The 24,722-nt window shown below is 52.9% G+C and overlaps 1 protein-coding gene across 1 annotated transcript in view; it reads right to left on the reverse strand.

Annotated features, from left to right (window-relative positions):
- Positions 1 to 2,777: 2,777 nt before the first annotated feature.
- LOC117009466 (collagen alpha-1(III) chain-like) overlaps positions 2,778 to 24,722 on the reverse strand; it is a 29,325-nt gene continuing 7,380 nt past the window's right edge. Inside the window, exons 4-17 of the mRNA XM_033083696.1 lie at positions 23,422 to 23,505; positions 23,294 to 23,314; positions 21,795 to 21,873; positions 21,389 to 21,660; positions 19,642 to 19,773; positions 17,273 to 17,310; positions 16,209 to 16,286; positions 14,567 to 14,753; positions 12,003 to 12,110; positions 7,318 to 7,498; positions 5,806 to 5,983; positions 3,110 to 3,169; positions 2,970 to 3,020; positions 2,778 to 2,861 (exon numbers count right to left, since the gene is read on the reverse strand). Coding sequence (XP_032939587.1) covers positions 2,778 to 2,861; positions 2,970 to 3,020; positions 3,110 to 3,169; positions 5,806 to 5,983; positions 7,318 to 7,498; positions 12,003 to 12,110; positions 14,567 to 14,753; positions 16,209 to 16,286; positions 17,273 to 17,310; positions 19,642 to 19,773; positions 21,389 to 21,660; positions 21,795 to 21,873; positions 23,294 to 23,314; positions 23,422 to 23,505 — 1,553 coding nt within the window. The remainder of the gene's footprint in view (positions 2,862 to 2,969; positions 3,021 to 3,109; positions 3,170 to 5,805; positions 5,984 to 7,317; positions 7,499 to 12,002; positions 12,111 to 14,566; positions 14,754 to 16,208; positions 16,287 to 17,272; positions 17,311 to 19,641; positions 19,774 to 21,388; positions 21,661 to 21,794; positions 21,874 to 23,293; positions 23,315 to 23,421; positions 23,506 to 24,722) is intronic.

Below are 24,722 nucleotides of genomic sequence, written 5' to 3' on the forward strand. Positions count from 1 at the left end.
GGCGGGGCTGGGCACTATTGATCACTATTGATCACTATCAGTTATTGATCACTATCGATTATTGATCACTCACTATTGATCAGTCCCGTATCCCCCCGGGAACACAGCCGCCGCGATGGCCACGATGATCACGGCGGGGCCGTAGCCCAGGGCCAGCAGCAGCCGCGGGCGCAGCCAGGCCGGGGCGAACACCTGGACCAGCAGCACGTGCAGGTGCAGCCCCTGCAGCGCCATCCAGCAGAACGCGCTCAGGAAACACAGGTGGAGAGCAATGGCTGTGACAGTGCAGGTAACCTGGGACAGGGACATTGGGGACATTGGGGACATCAGTGACACCATTGGGGACACACACAGTGACACACGGTGACACACAGTGACACACAGTGACACACAGTGACACACAGTGACACACACAGGGCAGCCCCTGCAGCGCCATCCAGCAGAACGCGCTCAGGAAACACAGGTGGAGAGCAATGGCTGTGACAGTGCAGGACACCTGAGGGGACATTGGGGACATTGGGGACATCAGTGACACACAGTGACACACAGTGACACACACAGTGACATTGGGCACACACAGTGCAGCCCCTGCAGCGCCATCCAGCAGAACGCGCTCAGGAAACACAGGTGCAGAGCTATGGCTGTCACTGTGCAGGTAACCTGGGACAGGGACATTGGGGACATTGGGGACATCATTGGGGACACACACAGTGACACACGGTGACACACAGTGACACACAGTGACACACAGTGACACACAGTGCAGCCCCTGCAGCGCCATCCAGCAGAACGCGCTCAGGTAACACAGGTGTAGGGCTACGGCTGTGACAGTGCAGGTAACCTGGGACAGGGACATTGGGGACATTGGGGACACACAGTGACACACACAGTGACACACACAGTGACACACACAGTGACACACAGTGACACACACAGTGCAGCCCCTGCAGCGCCATCCAGCAGAACGTGCTCAGGTAACACAGGTGGAGAGCAATGGCTGTGACAGTGCAGGACACCTGAGGGGACATTAGGGACATCAGTGACACCACTGGGGACACACAATGACACACAGTGACACACAGGGGACATTGGGGACACACAGGTGCCATCATCTTGCAGGACGCCTGAGGGTACACTGGAGACACAAGTGGGGACAGCACTGGGGACACGGAGGGGACATCATTGACACACAGCGGACAGCACTGGGGCCATTGGGGACACCAGTGCAGACAACTTTGGGGACATTGGGGACACAGAGGGGACACAGAGGACATTGGGAACATCAGTGACACACAGAGGACACAGAGGGGACACAGAGGTGACACCGTTCTCTCTGGGACCCCCAAACTCCTCCCTGGGGCTCCCCCCAAATCCCCCAAAATCCCCTCGGTGACCCTCAACCCCCATTACCAGATGGTGGCCACCGTCAATCCCCAGCAGGAAGCCCAGGTTGCCCCCAGACCCCCCCAGGTAGCCCCAGTGACCCCCAGTGACCCCAGTGACCCCATACCGGGTGGTGGCCACCGTCAATCTCCAGCAGGAAGCCCAGGTTGCCCCAGTGACCCCAGTGACCCACAGTGACCCCAGTGACCCCATACCGGGTGGTGGCCACCATCAATCCCCAGCAGGAAGCCCAGGTTGCCCCAGTGACCCCCAGGTTGCCCCAGTGACCCCAGTGACCCCATTACCGGGTGGTGGCCACCATCGATGCCCAGCAGGAAGCCCAGGTTGCCCCAGTGACCCCCAGGTTGCCCCAATGACCCCTTTGGGACCCCCAGTGACCCCATTACCGGGTGGTGGCCACCATCGATCCCCAGCAGGAAGCCCAGGTTGCCGCCCAGCAGGGTCAGGCTCAGGTGCAGCTGCAGCGTCCGGCGCGGCTCCGTCAGAGCCCGGCACAGCGCGAAGGTGGCGGCCGAGGCCACCAGGGCCACCACGGACACGCCCAGGGCCACCTGTGTCACCAGGTCCAGCAGCCAGTGGTCCTGGGGGGACAGGGGACACTGAGTGACACCAGGGACACCCCAGGGTCACCAGGGACACGCCCAGGGCCACCAGAGTCACTCCCAGGGCCATCAGGGTCACCAGTGACACCCCAGGGCCACCACTGACACGCCCAGGGCCACCTGCGTCACCAGGTCCAGCAGCCAGTGGTCCTGGGGACAGGGACACTGAGTGACACCAGGGACACCCCAGGGCCACCACAGACACCCCAGGGCCACCAGAGTCACCAGTGACACCCCCAAGGCCATCAGGGCCACCAGTGACACCCCAGGGCCACCACGGACACGCCCAGGGCCACCTGCGTCACCAGGTCCAGCAGCCAGTGGTCCTGGGGGGAGAGGGGACACTGAGTGACACCAGGGACAACAGTGACACTCCTGGGCTACCAGAGTCACCACGGACACCAGTGACACTCCCAGGGCCACCACGGACACCCCCAGGGCCACCAGTGACACTCCCAGGGCCACCATGGACACTCCCAGGGCCACCAGGGCCACCAGTCAGTAGTCCTGGCGGGGAGAGGGGACACTGAGTGACACCAGGGACACCCCAGGGCCACCAGAGTCACTCCTGGGCCATCAGGGCTACCAGGGTCACCTGTGACACCCCAGGGCCACCACGGACACCCCCAGGGCCACCAGTGTCACCAGGTCCAGCAGCCAGTGGTCCTGGGGACAGGGACAGGGACACTGAGTGACACCAGGGCCAGCAGGGCCACTAGTGACACCCCCAGGGCCACCAGAGACACTCCTGGGCCATCAGGGCCACCAGGGTCACCTGTGACACCCTAGGGCCACCAGGGCCACCACGGACACGCCCAGGGCCACCTGCGTCACCAGGTCCAGCAGCCAGTGGTCCTGGTGGGGAGAGGGGACACTGAGTGACACCAGGGACACTAGAGATGCTCCAGGGCCACCAGAGCCACTCCTGGGCCATCAGGGCCACCAGGGCCACCCCAGGGCCACCAGTGACATGCCCAGGGCCACCTGCGTCACCAGGTCCAGCAACCAGTGGTCCTGGGGGAAGAGGGGACACTGAGTGACACCAGGGACACCCCAGGGCCACCAGAGACACCCCAGGGCCACCAGGGACACCCCAGGGCCACCAGGGACGCCATTGACACCCCCAGGGCCACCTGGGTCACCAGGTCCAGCAGCCAGTGGTCCTGGGGGGGACAGGGGACACTGAGTGACATCAGGGACACCTCAGGGCCACCAAGGCCACCCTAGGGCCACCACGGACACGCCCAGGGCCACCCCTGGAAATTTTGGGGAGTTTTTGGGGGGTTTTGGGACAATTTTAGGGTATTTTTGGGGTATTTTTTTTGTATTTTGGGGGATTTTTTGGGGTATTTTGGGTGTATTTTGGGGTTTTTCTTCTGGTTATTTTTGGGGTATTTTGGGGAATTTTGGGGGTATTTTTTGGGGAATTTTTGGGCTATTTTTGGGGTATTTTCCGGGAATTTTTGGTGTATTTTGTTTTGGTTTGGTTTTTTTTGTTATTTTTGGAATATTTTGGGGGTATTTTGGGGCATTTTTGGGGAATTTTGGGGGTATTTTTTTTGGATTTTAAGGGGATTTTTGGGGCTATTTTTGGTGTATTATGCGTTTTTTTTGGTTATTGTTGGAGTGGTTTTTTGTATTTTGGGGGATTTTTGGGGGTATTTTTGGGGTATTTTGGGGAATTTTGGGGAATTTTTGGGGGATTTTTTGGGGTATTTTTTGTATTTTGGGGATATTTTTGGGACATTTTCAGGATAAATTCAGGATATTTTGGGGACATTTTAAGTACAGTAATTTCACGACCATAAGGCGCACTGGACTATAAGGCGCACTTCCGGGGTTGGTAAATTCCCAAACTTTGCCCATATAAGGACACACCGGGCTATAACGCACACTTCCGGGGTTGGTAAATTCCCAAACTTTGCCCATATAAGGACACACCGGACTATAAGGCGCACTTCCGGGGTTGGCAAATTCCCAAACTTTGCCCATATAAGGACACCGGACTATAAGGCACTTCCGGGGTTGGTAAATTCCCAAACTTTGCCCATATAAGGACACACCGGACTCTAAGGCACTTCCGGGGTTGGCAAATTCCCAAACTTTGCCCATATAAGGACACACCGCACTATAACGCACACTTCCGGGGTTGGTAAATTCCCAAACTTTGCCCATATAAGGACACCAGACTATAACGCACACTTCCGGGGTTGGTAAATTCCCAAACTTTGTCCATATAAGGACACACCGGACTATAAGGCACTTCCGGGGTTGGTAAATTCCCAAACTTTGCCCATATAAGGACACACCGGACTATAACGCACACTTCCGGGGTTGGTAAATTCCCAAACTTTGCCCATATAAGGACACCAGACTATAACGCACACTTCCGGGGTTGGTAAATTCCCAAACTTTGCCCATATAAGGACACACCGGACTATAAGGCACTTCCGGGGTTGGTAAATTCCCAAACTTTGCCCATATAAGGACACACCGGGCTATAACGCACACTTCCGGGGTTGGTAAATTCCCAAACTTTGCCCATATAAGGACACACCGGAATATAAGGCGCACTTCCGGGGTTGGTAAATTCCCAAACTTTGTCCATATAAGGACACACCGGACTCTAAGGCACTTCCGGGGTTGGTAAATTCCCAAACTTTGCCCATATAAGGCGCACTTCCGGTCTCAGGGGAAAATTTTAGTCAAAAGGGTGCGCCTTATAGTCGTGAAATTACTGTATATTTTGGGATATTTTTGGGGTGATTTTGGGGCAGTTTTTGGGGATATTTTCAGGACATTTCCAGGACATTTTGGGGACATTTTTGGGATATTTTTGGGGTGATTTTTAGGATATTTTTCAGGAAAAATTCAGGATATTTTTGGGATATTTTCAGGACATTCTCAGGATATTTTGGGCATATTTTGGGGACATTGTGGGGATATTTTTGGGATATTTTCAGGATATTTCCAGGACACTTTTGGGATATTTTTATGATATTTTTGGGATATTTTTGGGGTGCTTTTTAGGATATTTTCAGGATATTTTCAGGACATTTTGGGGACATTTTTGTGATATTTTTTTGGGGTGATTTTGTGGATATTTTCAGGATATTTCCAGGATATTTGGGGATATTTCCAGAACATTTTCAGGACATTTTGGGTATTATTTTTGGGGTGATTCAGGATATTTTTTGGGCACCTGGATCTCGTTGAAGGCAGCAGCACAGCAAAGCTCCCCTGGGGATTTTGGGGCAGTTTTTGGGGATATTTTGATGACATTTTTAGGATAAATTCAGGATATTTTGGGGACATTTTAAGGATATTTTGGGATATTTTTGGGGTGATTTGGGGCTGTTTTTTGGAGATATTTCCAGGACATTTTCAGGACATTTTGGGGACATTTTTGGGATATTTTTGGGGTTATTTTGTGGATATTTTCAGGATATTTCCAGGATTTTTGGAGATGTTTTGGGGACATTTTCAGGATTTTTTCAGGACATTTTCAGGATATTTTGAGGATATTTTTGGGGTGATTTAGGACATTTTTGGGGCACCTGGATCTCGTTGAAGGCAGAAACACAGCGAAGCTCTCTGGGGATTTTGGGGTGAATTTTATGAATTTTTGGGGTTATTTTGGGGATTTTTTCAGGATATTTTGAGGATATTTTGGTGATATTTTCAGGACATTTTCAGGATACTTTCAGGATATTTTGGGGATATTTTCAGGATATTTTCAGGACATTTTGGGGATATTTTTGGGGTGATTTTGGGGTATTTTTTGGCTGTTTTTGGGCACCTGGATCTCGTTGAAGGCCAGTAGCACAGCAAAGCTGGTCAGGTGGTTGCAGGCGCAGATGGTGCCGGGGGGGATTTCGGGGTCCCTGATTTTGGGGTCCCCGTTTTTGGGGGGCACCTCCCGACACCCCCTGGTGTCCCAGCGCCCCCTCCCCGGGTTCCAGAAGGCACAGACGACCCTGCCCCCCAATTTGGGGTCCTGGGGGGGAAAAAGAGGGGTCAGGGGGGTCCCAAAAATCCAAATTTGGGGTCCTGGGGGTCCCAAAAATCCCAATTTGGGGTCCCCAACCCCTCCCCCAGTCCCCTTCCCCTTTTTAGAGTCCCCTCTGCCCCACCTTGGGGTCCCGTTTTTGGGGACTCCCTCCCCATTTTAGGGTCCCTGAACCCCAATTCCCCTCCCCAATTTGGGGTCCCCATCCCCTTCCCATCCCCTCTCCCCCATTCCGACCCCCCCCTCCCCAATTTTGGGGTCCCTAACCCCAATTCCCTTCCCCCCACATCCCATTTTTTGTCCTCCCCCCCCCAATTTGGGGTCCCCATCCCATTCCCATCCCCCCCTCCCCAATTCCCATCCCCCTCCCCAATTTTGTGCCCCCCCCCCAATTCCCATCCTCCCCCACCCCATTTTTTTGTCCCCCCCATCTCATTCCCATCCCCCCCATCCCATTTTAGGGTCCCTAATCCCATTCCCATCCCCCACACCCCATTTTTTGTACCCCTCTTCCCCAATTTCAGGGTCCCCCTCCCCATTTTAGGGTCCCTAACCCAATTCCCATCCCCCCACCCCATTTTGAGGTCCCCCTCCCCAATTTGGGGTCCCCTAACTCTAATTCCCATCCCCCCCTCCCCATTTTTTGTCCCCCCCCTCCCCAATTCCCATCCCCTCCCATCCCCAATTTGGGGTCCCCATCCCATTCCCATCCCCCCACCCCACTTTTTGCTCCCCCCTCCCCCATTCCCATCCCCCCCATCCCCATTTTGGGGATCCCCCTCCCCATTTTAGGGTCTCTAACCCCAATTCCCATCCACCCCACCCCGATTTTTGTCCCCCCCTCCCCAATTCCCATCCCCCTCTCCCCATTTTGGGGTCCCCTTCCCCAATTTCCATCCCCCCCTCCCCAATTCCCATCCCCCCACCCCATTTTTTGTCCCTCCCACCCCATTTTGGGGTCCCCCTCCCCATTTTAGGGTCCCTGACCCCAATTCCCATCCCCCCATCCCCAACTTGGGGTCCCCATCCCATTCCCATCCCCTCTCCCCCATTCCCATCCCCCCTCCCCATTTTAGGGTCCCCCCCTCCCCAATTCCCATCTCCCCACCCCATTTTTTGTCCCCCCCATCCCCATTTTAGGGTCCCCACCCCCATTCCCATCCCCCCCTCCCCATTTTCTCCCCCCCCCCCCGTTTTTGTCCCCCCCTGACCGGTGCCGGGTGCCGGAACCTCAGTGTGACCTCGGGGCTGTCCCGGGGGGGGCTCCGGGCCCCCTCCCCCCCCCCGAGCCCCTCCCCCCGCCCCTCCCCCCCCCGGGCCAGCAGCGCGGTGGCCACGGGCGACAGGAGCCGCTGGGAGGGGAAGGCGCGGCCCCGGCGGGGGGGGCGGGGCAGGGACCCCCAACCCCCCCAGAGCACGGGGGGACCCCCCTGGAGGAGAGGGGGGAGGGTCCCGAGGGTCAGCAGGGCCACCAGGGACAGGCCTGGGGGGGGGAGAGAAAATAAATCAAAATTAGTGAAATTAAAATTAAAATTAAACCAAAATTAAACACAAATTTAACCCAAAATGCCCTGAAATTAGCCCAAAATGACCTCAAATTTACCCAAAATTAAACCCAAATTAAACCCAAAATCTCCCCCAGGGCCACCAGGGACAGGCCTGGGGGGGGAGAGAAAATAAATCAAAATTAGTGACATTAAAATTAAAATTAAACCAAAATTAACCCAAAATTTAACCTAAAATGACCCCAAAATGCCCTGAAATTAGCCCAAAATTAAACCCAAAATTAACCCAAAATCCACTGAAATTAACTAAAAATTAAACCCAAAATTAACCCAAAAGCTTCCCCAGAGCCACCAGGGACAGGCCTGGCAGGGGAGAGAGAAAATAAATCAAAATTAGTGAAATTAAAATTAAAATTAACTCAAAATTAATCCAAAATTAAACTCAAAATGACCCCAAAATGCCCTGAAATTAGCCCAAAATTAAACCCAAATTTATCCCCATATCCCCCCCAGGGCCACCAGGGACAGGCCTGGGGGGGGAGAGAGAAAATAAATCAAAATTAGTGACATTAAATCCAAAATTAACTCAAAATTAATCCAAAATTAAACACAAATTTAACCCAAAATCCACTGAAATTAGCCCAAAATGACCTCAAATTAACTCAAAATTAATCCAAAATTAAACCCAAAATCCCCCCCCAGGGCCACCAGGGACAGGCCTGGCAAGGGAGAGAGAAAATAAATCAAAATTAGTGAAATTAAAATTAACTCAAAATTAATCCAAAATTAAACTCAAAATGACCCCAAAATCCCCTGAAATTAGCCCAAAATTAAACCCAAATTTATCCTCATATCCCCCCCAGGGCCACGAGGGACAGGCCTGGGGGGGTGAGAAAAAAATATACCCAAAATTAGTGAAATTTAAACCAAAATTAAACACAAATTTACCCATATATTACCCCAAAATTAAATCCAAATTTATCCCAAAAGCCGCTGAAATTACCCAAAATTAAACCCAAAATCCCCCCCAGGGTCACCAGGGACAGGCCTGGGGGGTGAGACAGAAAATAAATCAAAATTAGTGACATTAAATCCAAAATGAACCCCAAATTAAACACTAATTTACCCGAAATTAACCCAAAATCCCCTGAAATTAGCCCAAAATTAAACCCAAATTTAACCCAAATTAAACCCAAAATCCCCCCCAGGGCCACCAGGGAGAGACCTGGGGGAAAATGAGAGAATGAGAACAAAATTAACCCAAAATTACCCAAATTTAAACCCAAAATGAACCCAAAATCCCCTGAAATGACCCCAAAACGACCCCAAATTTACAATAATTTCACGACCATAACTCGCACCCCCCGGGAGTCGGCAAATTTCCCAACTTTGTCGATCACACGAGGCGCACCGGACTTTAAGGCGCACTTTTTTTTTTTACAGCGAGGAGCACAACAAACTAACGAATTAGTAACGAATTAGTAACGGATTAGTAACGGATTAGTAACGAATTAGCAATGAATTAGTAATTAATTAGTAACGGATTAGCAATGAATTAGTAACGAATTAGTAACGAATTAGTAACGAATTAGTAACCGATTAGTAATGAATTAGTAACAAATTAGTAATGAATTTGTAATGGATTAGTAGCGAAGTAGTAATGAATTAGTAACGGATTAGTAACGAATTAGTAATGAATTAGTAACGAATTAGTAATGAATTAGTAACGGATTAGTAACAGATTAGTAATGAATTAGTAACGAATTAGTAACGGATTAGTAATGAATTAGTAACAGATTAGTAACGGATTAGTAACGAATTAGTAATGAACTAGTAATGAATTAGTAGCGAATTAGTAATGAATTAGTAATGCATTAGTAATGAATTACTAACGAATTAGTAATGAATTAGTAACGAATTAGTAACGGATTAGTAATGAATTAGTAACAAATTAGTAATGAATTTGTAACAGATTAGTAACGGATTAGTAACGAATTAGTAATGGATTAATAACGAATTAGTAATGGATTAATAACAAATTAGTAAGGAATTAGTAATGGATTAGTAACGGATTAGTAACGAATTAGTAACGGAAAGCCGCCATCGTGGAGTTTATGGCAGGTGCTCAATTTGGAAACATTTTTCACGGATTGGTGCAGCCTTTAAACGCAGCCCCAGCGGGCCCTGGCGCCGGCTGGCACAGCTCCAGGCTCCCGGCTCCCCTGGCACAGCTCACGGCTCCCCCTGGCACCGCTCACGGCTCCCCCTGGCACCGCTCACGGCTCCCCCTGGCACCGCTCACGGCTCCCCCTGGCACCGCTCCTGGCTCCCGGCTCCCCCTGGCACAGCTCACGGCTCCCCCTGGCACCGCTCACAGCTCCCCCGGCACCGCTCCCGGCTCCCCCTGGCACCGCTTACAGCTCCCCCTGGCACAGCTCACGGCTCCCGGCTCCCCACAGTCACGCTGTGTCCCGGTTTCCACCCGCTGGTGGTGCCGTTTCTCCCCGCTTCCCCGGCGCCACACCGGCGCCGTTGCCGCTTTCCTGTGGCCGCCCGGGCCGCGCCGGTGCTGCTCTGATGCCGCTGCCGGGCGGGTTCTGCTCGGGGCTGTTGCGGGTTCGCACTTCTCGTTCCCCCCGTGCCCAGGCTGGGGGTGGCACCGCCCGGGTTCTTGTTCCCCCCACACCCGGGCCAGGGCCGTCCAGGTTCTCGTTTCCCCCATGCCCAGGCCGGATTGGTGCTGCCCGGGTTCTCGTTCCACCCGTGCCCAGGCCAGGGTGGCATCACCCAGCTTCTTGTTTCGCCTGGGCCGGGGCCAGCAGCAGCTCCCTCCCTCCCCTCGCGGCTCCTGCCTGCTGCGGCCGTGTAAGGGTCAGTCCGAAGATTGCCTGATCTGCCTCACAATCATCGTCAGAGACTGAGACCCTGAGACCCTGAGACCCTGAGACCCTGAGATCCTGAGACCCTGAGACCCTGAGATCCTGAGACTCTGAGATCCTGAGACCCTGAGATCCTGAGACCCTGAGATCCTGAGACCCTGAGACCCTGAGATCTTGAGACCCTGAGATCCTGAGACCCTGAGATCCTGAGACTCTGAGATCCTGAGACCATGAGATCCTGAGACCCTGAGATCCTGAGATCCTGAGATCCTGAGACCCTGAGATCCTGAGACCCTGAGATCCTGAGATCCTGAGATCCTGAGACCCTGAGATCCTGAGATCCTGAGACCCTGAGATCCTGAGACCCTGAGACCCTGAGATCCTGAGATCCTGAGACCCTGAGACCCTGAGACCCTGAGATCCTGAGACCCTGAGACCCTGAGATCCTGAGACCCTGAGATCCTGAGATCCTGAGACCCTGAGACCCTGAGATCCTGAGACCCCCACCACTCGTTCCAGGCTGGAGCCGCTGAGCCTCGCCAGGGCGGATGTTCTGACGGACTGGGTTTGGTTTTGTGCTGAACTGTCACGGTGCTCTGTGCCCCAGCAGGTGCAGGCTGAACCGCACTTTCTGCAGCTGAATCAACAGGCCTCACTCAATGTGGTCCATAAATCTCCCCACCTTTCGACCCTCGCCTGGAAATGCGCTATAAAATTATCACTCTCAGTAGAAACCTTGGAGATTTCTTTCTCCCCACGGATGGAAGACATCGCCGGATGATCCGAGGATGTCCCATCTGTTGGTAGCTACTCCCCGTATTCTCTCTGTCTCTCTCTCTGTACTTCGTCACCTTTTATCCCTCTCCTCCTCACCATTACCCCAAAACCGAATTGTTAACCCTCAATAAACTGCTTTGCTGCTTGCTGCTAAACAAAACCTTGGTCTCTTTCTGTTGTCCTTTGCACCCCGCGGTCGAACGAACCATCACGACCCCGCTCAGGTTGTGCGGACGGTGACACGCGCGCGGCTCCCGCTGGCTGCTGCCGCCCACTCCCACCCCCTCCTCACGACTCGGTGCTCCCGCGGCGCCGTCCCCCCATTGCCACTTCCGGTTTGGCGAATTTTGCTACTTTGTCCATCAGATAAGGCGCACCGGACTATAACGCACACTTCCGGGGTTGGTAAATTCCCAAACTTTGCCCATATAAGGACACACCGGGCTATAACGCACACTTCCGGGGTTGGTAAATTCCCAAACTTTGCCCATATAAGGACACACCGAACTATAACGCACACTTCCGGGGTTGGTAAATTCCCAAACTTTGCCCATATAAGGACACACCGGACTATAAGGCGCACTTCCGGGGTTGGTAAATTCCCAAACTTTGCCCATATAAGGCGCACTTCCGGTCTCAGGGGGAAAATTTTAGTCCAAAGGGTGCGGCTTGTAGTCGTGAAATTACGGTAACCCAAATTTAGCCCGAATTTAAGCCAAAATTTACCCCCAAATTTACCCCAAAATCCCCTGAAATTGCCCCCAAAATTACCTCAATGTCCCCCCAATGTCCCCAGTGTCCCCCCAGTGTCCCCTGCCCCCCGTACCGCTGTCCTGGTCCAGGGCCATCTCGGGAGGGACCTCGAGCGTCACCTCAGGGACCCCCAAAGTCACCGGGGAGGGGAGGGGACCTCGGGACACGGCCAGGGACAGAGCTGGGGACAAGGACACAGTGTCACCTGTGTGTGTCACCTGGGGACAGGGACAGAGCTGGGGACAAGGACACAGTGTCACCTGTGTGTCACCCTGGGGACAGGGACACGGCCAGGGACAGAGCTGGGGACAAGGACACAGTGTCACCTGTGTGTCACCTGGGGACAGGGACAGAGCTGGGGACAAGGACACAGTGTCACCTGTGTGTCACCCTGGGGACAGTGACAGGGTTGGGGACAAGGACACAGTGTCACCTGTGTGTCACCCTGGGGACAGTGACAGGGCTGGGGACAAGGACACAGTGTCACCTGTGTGTCACCTGGGGACAGGGACAGAGCTGGGGACAAGGACACAGTGTCACCTGTGTGTGTCACCCTGGGGACAGTGACAGGGCTGGGGACAGGGACAATGACACAGTGTCACCTGTGTGTCACACTGGGGACAGTGACAGGGCTGGGGACAATGACAGTGACAATGACACAGTGTCACCCCCTGTGCCATCCTGGGCACCCCAGGACACAGTCAGGGACAGAGTTGGGGACAAGCACAATGGCAGTGACACAGTGTCACCTGTGTGTCACCCTGGGGACCTCGGGACACGGCCAGGGACAGAGCTGGGGACAATGACACAGTGTCACCCCCTGTGTCACCGTGGGGACCCCGGGACATGGCCAGGGACAGAGCTGGGGACAAGGGGACAATGACAGTGACACAGTGTCACCTCCTGTGTCACCCTGGGTACAGGGACAGAGCTTGGGACAGTGACAATGACACAGTGTCACCTGTGTGTCACCTGGGGACAGGGACACAGCCAGGGACAGAGCTGGGGACAGTGACAAGGACATAGTGTCACCTGTGTGTGACACCTGGGGACACGGACAGTGCCATCCTCGGGCTGGGGACAGTGTCAGTGACAGGATGGGGACAGTGACAGTGCCAGTGCCAAGGACAGTGACAGGATGGGGACAGTGCCACCTCTTTGTGCCATCCCCGGGTTGGGGACAGTGACAGAGCTGAGGACAGTGACAGTGCCACCCTTGGGGACACAGGGCAGTGCCACCCTGCGGTTTAGGGACAGTGACAGTGTCACCCCCAAGGACAGTGACAGGATGGGGACAGTGACAGTGCCACCCCTGGGAACAGGGACAGAACTGGGGACAAGGACAATGACACAGTGTCACCTCCTGTGCCACCCTGAGGACAGGGACAGAGCTGGGGACAGTGACAGTGCCACCCTTGGGGACAGTGACAGTGCCACCCTTGGGGACAGGGACAGTGCCACCCCCGGGGACACAGGGCAGCGCCATCCTCGAGTTGGGGACAGTGCCACTCCCAGTCTGGGGACAGTGACAGTGCCACCCTTGGGGACAGTGCCACCCCCGGGTTAAGGACAGTGACAGTGCCACCCTTGGGGACAGTGTCAGTGCCACCCTTGGGGACACAGGGCGGTGCCACCCCGCGGTTTGGGGACACCAAAGGGGACGGGGGGGGGGGGAGGGTGGCAGCGGTGGCAGAGGTGACAAAAGCTGGCAGGGAGGGGACAGGAAGTGGCCGGAAGTGACAGGAGGGGACAGGAAGTGGCGGGGGAGGGGTGGCACTGCGGGAGGGGGGAGGGGACGGGACGGGTCCAGGGGTTTGTGGGGACAGGAGGGGACACAGGGGACAGGAGGGGACACAGGGGACACGGGAGGGGACAGAGGGGACAGGAGGGGACACAGGTGACACTGAGGTGACACAGGTGACACTCAGGGTTACCTGACCGTGGAGAAGTGGCCCAGGTGCCATTGGTGACACACGGGTGGCATTAATGACACACACAGGTGACGCAGATGACACAGGTGACACATAGGTGACACAAGTGACATTAAGGACACACAGATGACACACAGATGACACACAGGTGTGTCACTTACCTGTCCCAGCTGAGCTGGCCCAGGTGCCATTGGTGGCAGATGACATTAATGACACACAGGTGACACAGGTGACATTAATGACACACAGATGACACACAGGTGACTTGATCACACACAGGTGACACTCAGGTGTGTCACACTCACCTGTCCCAGGTGAGGTTGCCCAGTTGCCATTGGTGGCACACACAGGTGACATTAATGACACACAGGTGACACACACAGGTGACACAGATGACATTAATGACACTCAGGTGACACTCAGGTGTGTCACTTACCTGTCCCAGGTGAGCTGGCCCAGGTGCCATTGGTGCCAGATGACATTAATGACACACAGGAGGTGACACAGGTGACATTAATGACACACAGATGACACACAGGTGACACTGATCACACACTCAGGGTTACCTGTCCCAGGTGAGGTGGCCCAGGTGCCGTTGGTGACACTGCTGTCACCCTTGGCCAGCCGTGCCCCCGCCGCCCTCGCCAGCCCCTCGGTGGGGACACACAGGTGACATTGATCACACACAGGTGACACTCAGGGTTACCTGTCCCAGGTGAGCTGGCCCAGGAGCCGTTGGTGACAGTGCCGTCCCCCCTGGCCAGCCGTGCCCCCGCCGCCCTCGCCAGCCCCTCGGTGGCCGCCAGCAGGGCCGGGAGGCGCCGGAGCCGCTCGGGGGCGGCCAGAGAGAGCCAGGGACCCCCCAGGGAGGATTCAACAGAGACCAGCAGCTCCTGGGGACACCAAAATATCCAAAATTATCCCAAATTCACCCCAAAATTCACCCACGGACCCCCCAGGGCGGATTCGAGTGTGGTCAGCAACTCCTGGGGACACCAAAAATGACAAAATTATCTCAAATTCACCCCAAAATTCACCCAGGGACCCCCCAGGGCGGATTCAACAGAGACCAGCAGCCCCTGGGGACACCAAAATATCCAAAATTATCCAAAATTCACCCCAAAATTCACCAGGGACCCCCCAGAGCGGCCTCGAGCACGGCCAGCAGCTCCTGGGGACCAAAAAATATCCAAAATTATCTAAAATTCACCCCAAAAATGTCCTAAATCACCCCAAAAATATCCTAAAATCTGCCCCAAAATTCACCCAGGGACCCCCCAGGGCGGCTTCAACGGAGACCAGTAGCTCCTGGGGACACCAAAATATCCAAAAATATCCAAAATCACGCCAAAAATACCCAAAAATATCAAAAAAATATCCAAAATCACCCCAAAATCATCCCAAAAATACCCTAAAACCTGCCCCAAAATTCACTCAGCACGGCCAGTAGCTCCTGGGGACACCAAAAGCCACCAAAATCACCCCAAAATCAACCCAAAATAATCCCAAATCACCCAAAATCACCCCAAAAATATCCTAAAATCTGCCCCAAAATGCAACCAGCGTCGGCCAGCAGCTCCTGGGGACCAAAAATACCCAAAAATATCCAAAATCATGCCAAAAATATCCAAAAATATCCCAAAAACCACCAAAATCACCCCAAAATCATCCCAAAAATATCCTAAAATCTGCCCCAAAATTCACTCAGCACGGCCAGCAGCTCCTGGGGACACCAAAAACCACCAAAATCACCCCAAAATCAACCCAAAATAATCCCAAATCACCCAAAAACATCCCAAAAATATCCTAAAAACCGCCCCAAAATTCACTCAGCCCACCCCCAGCACGGGCAGCAGCTCCTGGGGGGGACCCCAAAATCAGAGACCCCAAAAACCCCAAAATCAGAGACCCCAAAAACCCCAAAATCAGAGACCCAAAAACCCCAAAATCAGAGACCCCAAAATCAGAGATCCCAAAAACACCAAAACCAGAGACCCCAAAACACCAAAATAACCCCAAAAATATCCCAAAATTATTCCAAAAACTGCCCAAAATGACCCAAAAATTCACCCAGGACCCCCCAAAATTCCCCCAAATCTCCCCCAGGACCCCCCAAAATCTCCCCAAATCCAACCAAAACCTCCCTGGGAACCCCCAAAATCTCCTCAGGACTCCCCAAAATTGCCCCAAACCCACCCAGGACCCCCCAAAATTCCCCCAGGACCCCCCAAAATCACCCCAAAAACCCCCCACGACCACTCAGGACCCCCCAAAATCGCCCCAGGACCCCCCAAAATTTACCCAGGACCCCCTAAATTCCCCCCAGGACCCCCCAGGACCCCCCAGACCTGGATGACGCTCGGGGGGTCGCGCCCCCCCCTCAATTCCTCGGCAATCCGGGTCAGGGTCTGCCCCAAATCACAGCCCTGGGGGGGAGGGGAGGGGTCACGGGGACCCCCCAAAAATCCTGGGGACCCCCCCCAAAATCCTGGGGACCTCCCCCAAAATTTGGGGTCTCCATCCCCAAATTTTGAGGTCCCCAATTCCAGAATTTTGGGGTCCCCCCTCCCCAAATTTTGGGGTCCCCAATCTCAGATTTTTGGGGTCCCAAATCCCAAATTTCAGGGTCCCAACTCCAAATTTGGGGGTCTCCCCTCCCCAAATTTCGGGTTCCCCCTCCCCAAATTCGGGGTCCCCCTCCCCAGATTTTAAGGTCCCCAATCCCAAAGTCTGGACTCCCCCCTCCCCAAATTTCGGGATCCCCTCCCCAAATTTTGGGGTCCCAAATCCCAAATTTTGGGGTTCCCCAATCCCAGATTTTGGGGTCCCCCTTCCCCAAATTTCAGACTCCCCCTCCCCAAACTTCGAGGTCCCCCTCCTCAAATTTGGGGTCCCAAATCCCAAATTCTGGGGACCCTCAACCCAAATATTGGACTCCCCCCTCCCCAAATTTTGAGGTCCCTAATTCCAGATTTTGGAGCCCCCCTGCCCAAATTTTGGGTCCCCCCTCCCCAAATTTCAGGGTCCCCCTCCCCAAATTTTGGGTCCCCCCCTCCTCAAATTTCCTCCCCAGGAAATTTCCTCAAATCCCTCCCCAGATTTTGGGGTCCCCCCTCCCCAAATTTGGGGTCCTCAATCCCAAATTCGGGGTCCCCCTCCTCAAATTTTGGACTCCCCCCTCCCCAAATTTTGGGATCCCCAAATCCAGAATTTTAGGGTCCCCCCTCTCCAAATTTTGGGGTCCCTAAATCCCAGATTTCAGGGTCCCCACCCCCAAATTTCAGACTCCCCCTCCCCGAATTTGGGGGTCCCCCAATCCCAAATTTTGGCATCCCCCCTACCCAAATTTCAGGGTCCCACTCCCCAAATTCAGGGGTCCCAAATCCCCCAATTTCGGGGTCCCCCCCCTCACCTGCTCCTCGCCGCAGATTTCGGGGGGCACCGGCACCGCTGGGGTAGGGGCGTGGTCAGAGGGGGCGTGGTCAGAGGGGGCGTGGCCACAGAGGGGGCGGGGCCACAGAGGGGGCGTGGCCAAAACCGCCCCCAATTTGGGAAATTTTGGGGAATTTTGGGGGGAATTTTGGTGGAATTTGGGGAATTTTGGGGAAAATTTGGGGAAATTTGGGGAATTTTGGGGAATTTTGGGGAAAATTTTGGGAAATTTGGGGAAATTTGGAGAAATTTTTTGGAACATTTGGGGAAAATTTGGGGGAATTTTGGGAAAATTTTGGGAACTTTTGGGGGAATTTGGGGAAAAATTCAGGAATTTGGGGGGAATTTGGGTAAAATGTGGGGAAAATCTGGGAGAATTTGGGGAATTTGGGGGAATTTGAGCAAAATTTGGGGAATTTTGGGGGACTTTTGCGAAAATTTTGGGAAAATTTGAGGGAATTCTGGGGAATTTGGGGAAATTTTTGGGGAATTTGGAGGAATTTGGGGAAATTTGGGGAAAATTTAGGGAATTTTGGGGAAAATTTGGGGGAATTTGGGGGATTTTCGGGGAAATTGGGAAAAATTTGGGGAAAAATTGGGAAAATTTGGAGAATTTTGAGGGAATTTTGGGAAAATTTTGGAAAAATTTGGGGAAATTTGGGGAATTTTGGAGGAATTTTTGGGGAATTTTGGAGGAATTTTTGGGGAATTTTGGAGGAATTTTTGGGGAATTTGGGTAAAATTTGGGGAAAATCTGGGAGAATTTGGGGAATTTGGGGAGAATTTGGGGGAATTTGAGGAATTTTGGGAAATTTTGGGAAAATTTTGGAAAATTTTGGGAAAATTTGGGGGAATTTGTGGAAAATTTGGGGGCAATTTAAGGAAAATTTTGGGGAATTTGAGGAAAATTTTGGAAAAATTTGGGAGAATTTGGGAAATTCCGTGATTTTGGGGTCCCCAGGAGAAATTTTGGGGGTCCAAGGGTGGGGTCGGTGTCCCAGGGGAAGAATTTTGGGGATTTGGGGATTTTTGGGATTTTTGGGCTGAATTTTTGGGATTTTTCCGGGTAATTTTTGGGGCAATTTTTGGCACTTTTTGGGGTGACTTTTTGGGGTTTTGGGGCTGAATTTTTTGGGATATTTTTCCAGGTTTTTGTGGCGATTTTTGGGGTGATTTCTGTGGAGATTTTGGGTTGATTTTGGGTTTTTTTGGGGGGGGGTCCCAAGGGGATTTTTGGGGGGAATTTTTGGGATTTTTGGGGCGATTTTTTTGATTTTTGGGGCCATTTTAACAGGGATTTTTGTGATGATTTTTATGGGGGGTTTTGGGTTGATTTTGGGTTTTTTTGGGTTTTTTTGGGGGGTCTCTCACCTGGACACCCCTCTGAGCCCGGGGGTCCCAAGGGGATTTTGGGGTGAATTTTTGAGATTTTTGGGGTGATTTTTATGGGGATTTTTGGGTTGATTTTGGGTTTTTTGGTGTTTTTTGGGGGGGCTCCCAAGGGAATTTTTGGGAGGAATTTTTGGGGGGAATTTTTGAGATTTTTGGGGTGATTTTTGGGATTTTTGGGCGATTTCTGCGGTGATTTTTGTGGTGATTTTTATGGGGATTTTTGGGTTGATTTTGGGATTTTTGGGGGGGTCCCAAGGGGATTTTTGGGGAAATTTTTGAGATTTTTGGGGCAATTTTTATGGGGATATCAGTGGGGATTTTTGGGTTCATTTTTGGGTTTTTTGGGTTTTTTTGGGGGGAATTTTTGGGATTTTTGAGGCGATTTTGGGGATTTTTGGGCGATTTCTGTGGTGATTTTTGTGGTGATTTTTATGGGGATTTTTGGGTTATTTTGGGTTATTTTGGGTTATTTTGGGGGAGTGTCTCACCTGGACACCCCTCTGAGCCTGGGGGTCCCAAGGGGATTTTGGGCTGAATTTTTTGGTTTTTAAATTTATTTTTGGGGTGATTTCTGTGAGGATTTTTGTGATGATTTCAGTGGGGATTTTTGGGGTGATTTTTGGGTTTTTTGGTTTTTTGGGGCAGGATTTGGGGTTGAATTTGGGGATTTTGGGGCTGATTTTTGGGAGATTACTTTTATTTTTTGGGTGATTTTTATGGGGATTTTTGGGACAATTTTTTGTGGGGATTTTTGGGGTTTTTTTGGGGTTTTTTGGGTTTTTTTTGGGGGGGGTCCCAAGGGAATTTTTGAGGGCAATTTTTGAGATTTTTGGGGTGATTTTGGGGATTTTTGGGGCCATTTTAACAGGGATTTTTGTGGTGATTTTTATGGGGATTTTTGGGTCGATTTTGGGTTATTTTGGGTTATTTTGGGTTATTTTGGGGGGTCTCTCTCACCTGGACACCCCCCCGGTCCCGGGGGGCCCCTCCCGGGGGGGGGACAGTGGCACTCGAAGCTCCCGGGGGTGTTGAGGCAAACGGAGCCCCCCCCACAGAGCCCCTCCCCCACCTCGGAGCACTCGTCCACGTCTGGGGGGAGGGGAGGGGTCAGGACACGGAATTGGGGGGAAAAACCCAAAAATTGGGGAGAAAAACCAAAATTGGGGAGAAAAACCCCAAAAATGGGAGAATCCACCCAAAAATTGGGAGAAAAACCCCAAAATTGGGGAGAATCCACCCCAAAATATTAGGGAGAAACCACCCAAAAAAGGGGGAGAATATCCCACAAATTGGAGAGAATCCCAAAAAATTTGGGAGAGCATCCTAAAATATTGGGGAGAATCCCCCAAAAATTGGGGAGAAACACCCAAGAAATGGGGAGAAATCCCAAAATATTGGGGAGAAACACCCCAAAAATGGGAAGAAAAAAACCCAAAATTGGGGAGAAATACCCCAAAGATGAGGAGAATACCCAAAAAATAGGGAGAGCACCCCAAAAAATGGGGAGAATCCCAAAAAATTTGGGAGAATAACCCCAAAATGGGGAGAGCACCCAAAAATTGGGGAGAATACCCAAAATATTGGGAGAATCCACCCCAAAATTGGGAGAATCCACCCCAAAATTGGAGAGAAAAACCCAAAAAATGAGGAGAATCCCAAAAATATTGGGGAGAATCCCAAAAAATTAGGGAGAATACCCCAAAAATTGGGGAGAAAAACCCCAAAATTGGGGAGAATCAAAAAAATTGGGGAGAATCCACCCCCAAAATTGGGAGAAACAACCCCAAAAACTGGGAAGAGACCTCAAAAAACTGGGGAGAATCCAACCCAAAAATGGGGAGAGTCCAAAAAACTGGGGAGAGGTCCCCAAAATTGGGGAGAAAAACCCAAAATATTGGGGAGAGACCCCAAAATATTGGGAGAATCCTGGAAAATTGGGGCGAACATCCCAAAAAATTGGGGAGAGCACCCCATAAATGAGGAGAATCCCAAAAAATTGGGGAGAATCCACCCCACAAATGGGGAGAACACCCCACAAAATTTGGGAAAATCCCCCCCCCCCCAAAACTGCAGAGAACCCACCCCAAAAATTGGGAAAATTCCCCCCAAGATTGGGGAAAATTCACCCCAAAAATTGGGGAGAGCCCCCAGCCCCGGGATGGGAGTGGGAGGGGCTTTGGAGGGATGGGGGAGGGGAACTGGGATGGACTGGGAGGGACTGGGATGGACTGGGAGTGGGATAATGGGAACTGGGATGGACTGGGAGGGACTGGGATGGGACTGGGATGGACTGGGATGGACTGGGGGGGAACTGGGAGGGGCTGGGATGGACTGGGAATGGGATAATGGGAACTGGGAGGGACTGGGAGGGACTGGGAGGGACTGGGAATGGGATAATGGGAACTGGGAGGGGATTGGGGGAAACTGGGGAGCACTGGGAATGGACTGGGATGGACTGGGATGGATTGGGGGGGAACTGGGAGGAACTGGGAGGGACTGGGAGGGACTGGGAGGGAACTGGGACAGACTAGGATGGACTGGGAACAGGATAAAGGGAACTGGGAGGGACTGGGATGGGAATTTGGGGTTTCCTGGGGGGATTTTGGGGTTTTTTTGGGGTGAATTTTGGGGTTTCTTTGGGGGATTTTGGGGGTTTGGGGTTTCTTTGGGGGGAATTTTTGGGTTTTGGGGAGGGGTCTCTGACCTTCACAATAAAGTGAGGGCTCGGTGCCATTTCCGGGGGTCCCAGATCCACTTTCAGGGGTCCCAGATCCATTTTCGAGGGTCCCAGTTCCATTTTCAGGGGTCCTGGTGCCGTTTTTGGGGGTCCCATCCCCGTTTCCAGGGGTCCTGGTTCCATTTCTGGGGCTCCCAGCCCCATTTTCGAGGGAGCCAGTCCCATTTTCGGGGGTCCTGGTCCCATTTCCGAGGGTCTTGATCCCATTTTCGGGGATCCTGGTTCCATTTTCAGGGGTCCTGGTGCCGTTTTTGGGGGTCCTGGTGCCGTTTTTGGGGGTCCCGGATCCATTTCCGGGGTTCCCATCCCGGTTTTTGGGGTCCTATCCCGGTTTTTGGGGGTCCCGGGCCGGTAGCCCCGGTTGCACTCACACCTGAAGCTCCCCTCGGTGTTGTTGCAGCTCTGGGAGGGGGGGCAGGGCGGGGGCCCCTCCCCCACACACTCGTTGATGTCTGGGGGGGGAGGGGAGACCCCAAAGTTCAGCACTGACCCCCCCCAGTTCATCCCAGTCCATCCCAGTTCACCCTGGTCCCATCCCAATCCCATCCCAGTCCCTCCCAGTCCATTCCCAGTTCCTCCCAGTTCCCATTATCCCATTCCCAGCCCATCCCAGTCCCTCCCAGTTCTCAGTATCCCAATCCCAGTCGCTCCCAGTTTTCTCTCAGTCCCTCCCAGTTCATCCCAGTCCCTCCCAGTTCCCATTATCCCATTCCCAGTTCCCTCCCAGTCCCCTCAGTCCCATTCCCAGTTACTCCCAGTTTACCCCAAACCCCTCCCAGTCCCTCCCAGTTCTCACTATCCCATTCCCAGTCCCTCCCAGTCCCCCCGATTTCCCTCCCAGTGGCTCCCAGTTCTCCCCAAACCCCTCCCATTTCCCTCCCAGTTCCCATTATTCCATTCCCAGTCCATCCCAGTCCCCCCCATTTTCCTCCCAGTTCCATCCCAGTTCCTCCCAGTCCCTCCCAGTTCCCACTATCCCATTCCCAGTCCCTCCCAGTTCCCACTATTCCATTCCCAGTGCCTCCCAGTCCCTCCCATTTCCCTCCCAGTCCATCCCAGTTCCCTCCCCGTTCCCCAAACCCCTCCCAGTTCCCTCCCAGTGCCCCCCAGTTCCCATTACCCCATTCCCAGTCCATCCCAGTTCCCCCCAATCCCCTCCCAGTCCCTCCCAGTTCCCATTACCCCATTCCCAGTCCATCTCAGTTCCCCCCATTTTCCTCCCAGTCCATCCCAGTCCCTCCCAGTCCCTCCCAAAGTGCTCCCAGTCCATCCCAGTTCCCACTATCCCATTCCCAGTCCCTCCCAGTTCCCACTATCCCATTCCCAGTGCCTCCCAGTCCCTCCCATTTCCCTCCCAGTCCATCCCAGTCCCCTCCCCATTCCCCCAAACCCCTCCCAGTTCCCTCCCAGTGCCCCCCAGTTCCCATTACCCCATTCCCAGTCCATCCCAGTTCCCATTATCCCATTCCCAGTTCCCTCCCAGTCCCCTCAGTCCCATTCCCAGTTACTCCCAGTTTACCCCAAACCCCTCCCAGTCCCTTCCAGTTCTCACTATCCCATTCCCAGTCCATCCCAGTCCATTCCCAGTCCATCCCAGACCCCCCAATCCTCTCCCAGTCCCTCCCAGTTCCCACTATCCCATTCCCAGTCCCTCCCAGTTCCCTCCCAGTCCCTCCCAGTTCCCATTATCCCATTCCCAGTCCCTCCCAGTCTATCCCAGTCCCTCCCAGTGCTCCCAGTTACCCTCGCAGAGGCTCTCCCAGTCCCTCCCAGTGCTCCCAGTTACCCTCGCAGAGGCTCTCCCAGTCCCTCCCAGTGCTCCCAGTTACCCTCGCAGAGGCTCTCCCAGTCCCTCCCAGTGCTCCCAGTTACCCTCGCAGAGGCTCTCCCAGTTCCCATTACCCCATTCCCAGTCCCTCCCAGTGCTCCCAGTTACCCTCGCAGAGGCTCTCCCAGTCCCTCCCAGTGCTCCCAGTTACCCTCGCAGAGCCTGTCCCAGTGCCGGTCCCGGTGCCAGGGGGGTCCCTCGTACCCGGGGGGGCAGCGGCAGTGGGTGGAGTTCAGGGGGAGGCACCCGGGGCTCCCTGGGGTCACAGACACCAAAATAAACCAAATAAACCCAAAATAAACCAAAATGACCCTAAAATAACCCCAAATTCACCCTAAATAACCCCAAAAATAATCCCCAAAATAACCCAAAATAACCCCAAATCCACCCTAAAATAACCCCAAGTTTACCCCCAAAATAACCCCAAATTCACCCCAAAATAACCCAAACATAACACCCAATTGCACCTCAAATTCACTCCAAAATGACCCCAAAATAACCCTAAATCCACCCAAAATAACCCCCAACCCCCCTAAAAAACCCGAATATTCCCCCCAAAAAACCCAGATTCCCCCCAGAAAACCCCAAAAAATCCCAAATCTCCCCCCAAACCCCAAATATTCCTCCCAAAAAAACCCCAAATCCTCCCAATTTCCACCCCAAAATCCCAAATATCCCCCAAAACCCCCCAAAAACCCCAAACCCTCCCCAAACTGCCCCAAAAAAACCCCAAATCCACCCCAAAAAAAACCCAAAACTCCCCAAAAACCCCAAATCCTCCCAATTTCCACCCAAAAACCCCCAAATATTCCCTCCAAATCCCCCCAAAAAACCCCAAATCCACCCAAAAAACCCCAATTTCCCCCATCCCCCACCCAAAAAAACCCCAAAACCTCCAAATTCTCCCCCCAAAACCCAAAATCCCCCCAAAAAACCCCAAATCCTCTGAATTTCCACCCAAAAACCCCAAATATCCCCCCAAAACAACCAAAAACCTCAAATCAACCCCTCTAACCCCCCCAAAAAAACCCAAAAACCCCAAATCCCCCCCAAAAAAACCCCAAATATCCCCAAAAAACCAAAATATTCCTCCCCAAAACCCCAAATCCTCCCAATTTCCACCCCAAAACCCCCCCAAAAAACCCCAAAATCCACCCCAAAAAAACCCAAATTTCCCCAAATCCCCCCAAAAAACCCCCAAAACTCCCCTCAAAACCCCCCAAAATCCCAAATCCCCCCAAACCCCAAATATTCCTCCCAAAAAACCAAAATCCTCCCAATTTCCACCCCAAAACCCCAAATATTCCCCCCCAAAACCCATATCCCCCCAAAAAACGCCCAAATATCCCCCAAAACCCCAAATCCTCCCAATTTCCACCCAAAAAACCCCAAATATTCACCCCAAAAACGCCAAATCTCCCCAAAAACCAAAATATTCCTCCCCAAACCCCAAAATCCACCCCCCAAAAAAAC

This window comes from Catharus ustulatus, chromosome 33 (assembly GCF_009819885.2).
Source record: "Catharus ustulatus isolate bCatUst1 chromosome 33, bCatUst1.pri.v2, whole genome shotgun sequence".
NCBI lineage: Eukaryota > Metazoa > Chordata > Aves > Passeriformes > Turdidae > Catharus > Catharus ustulatus.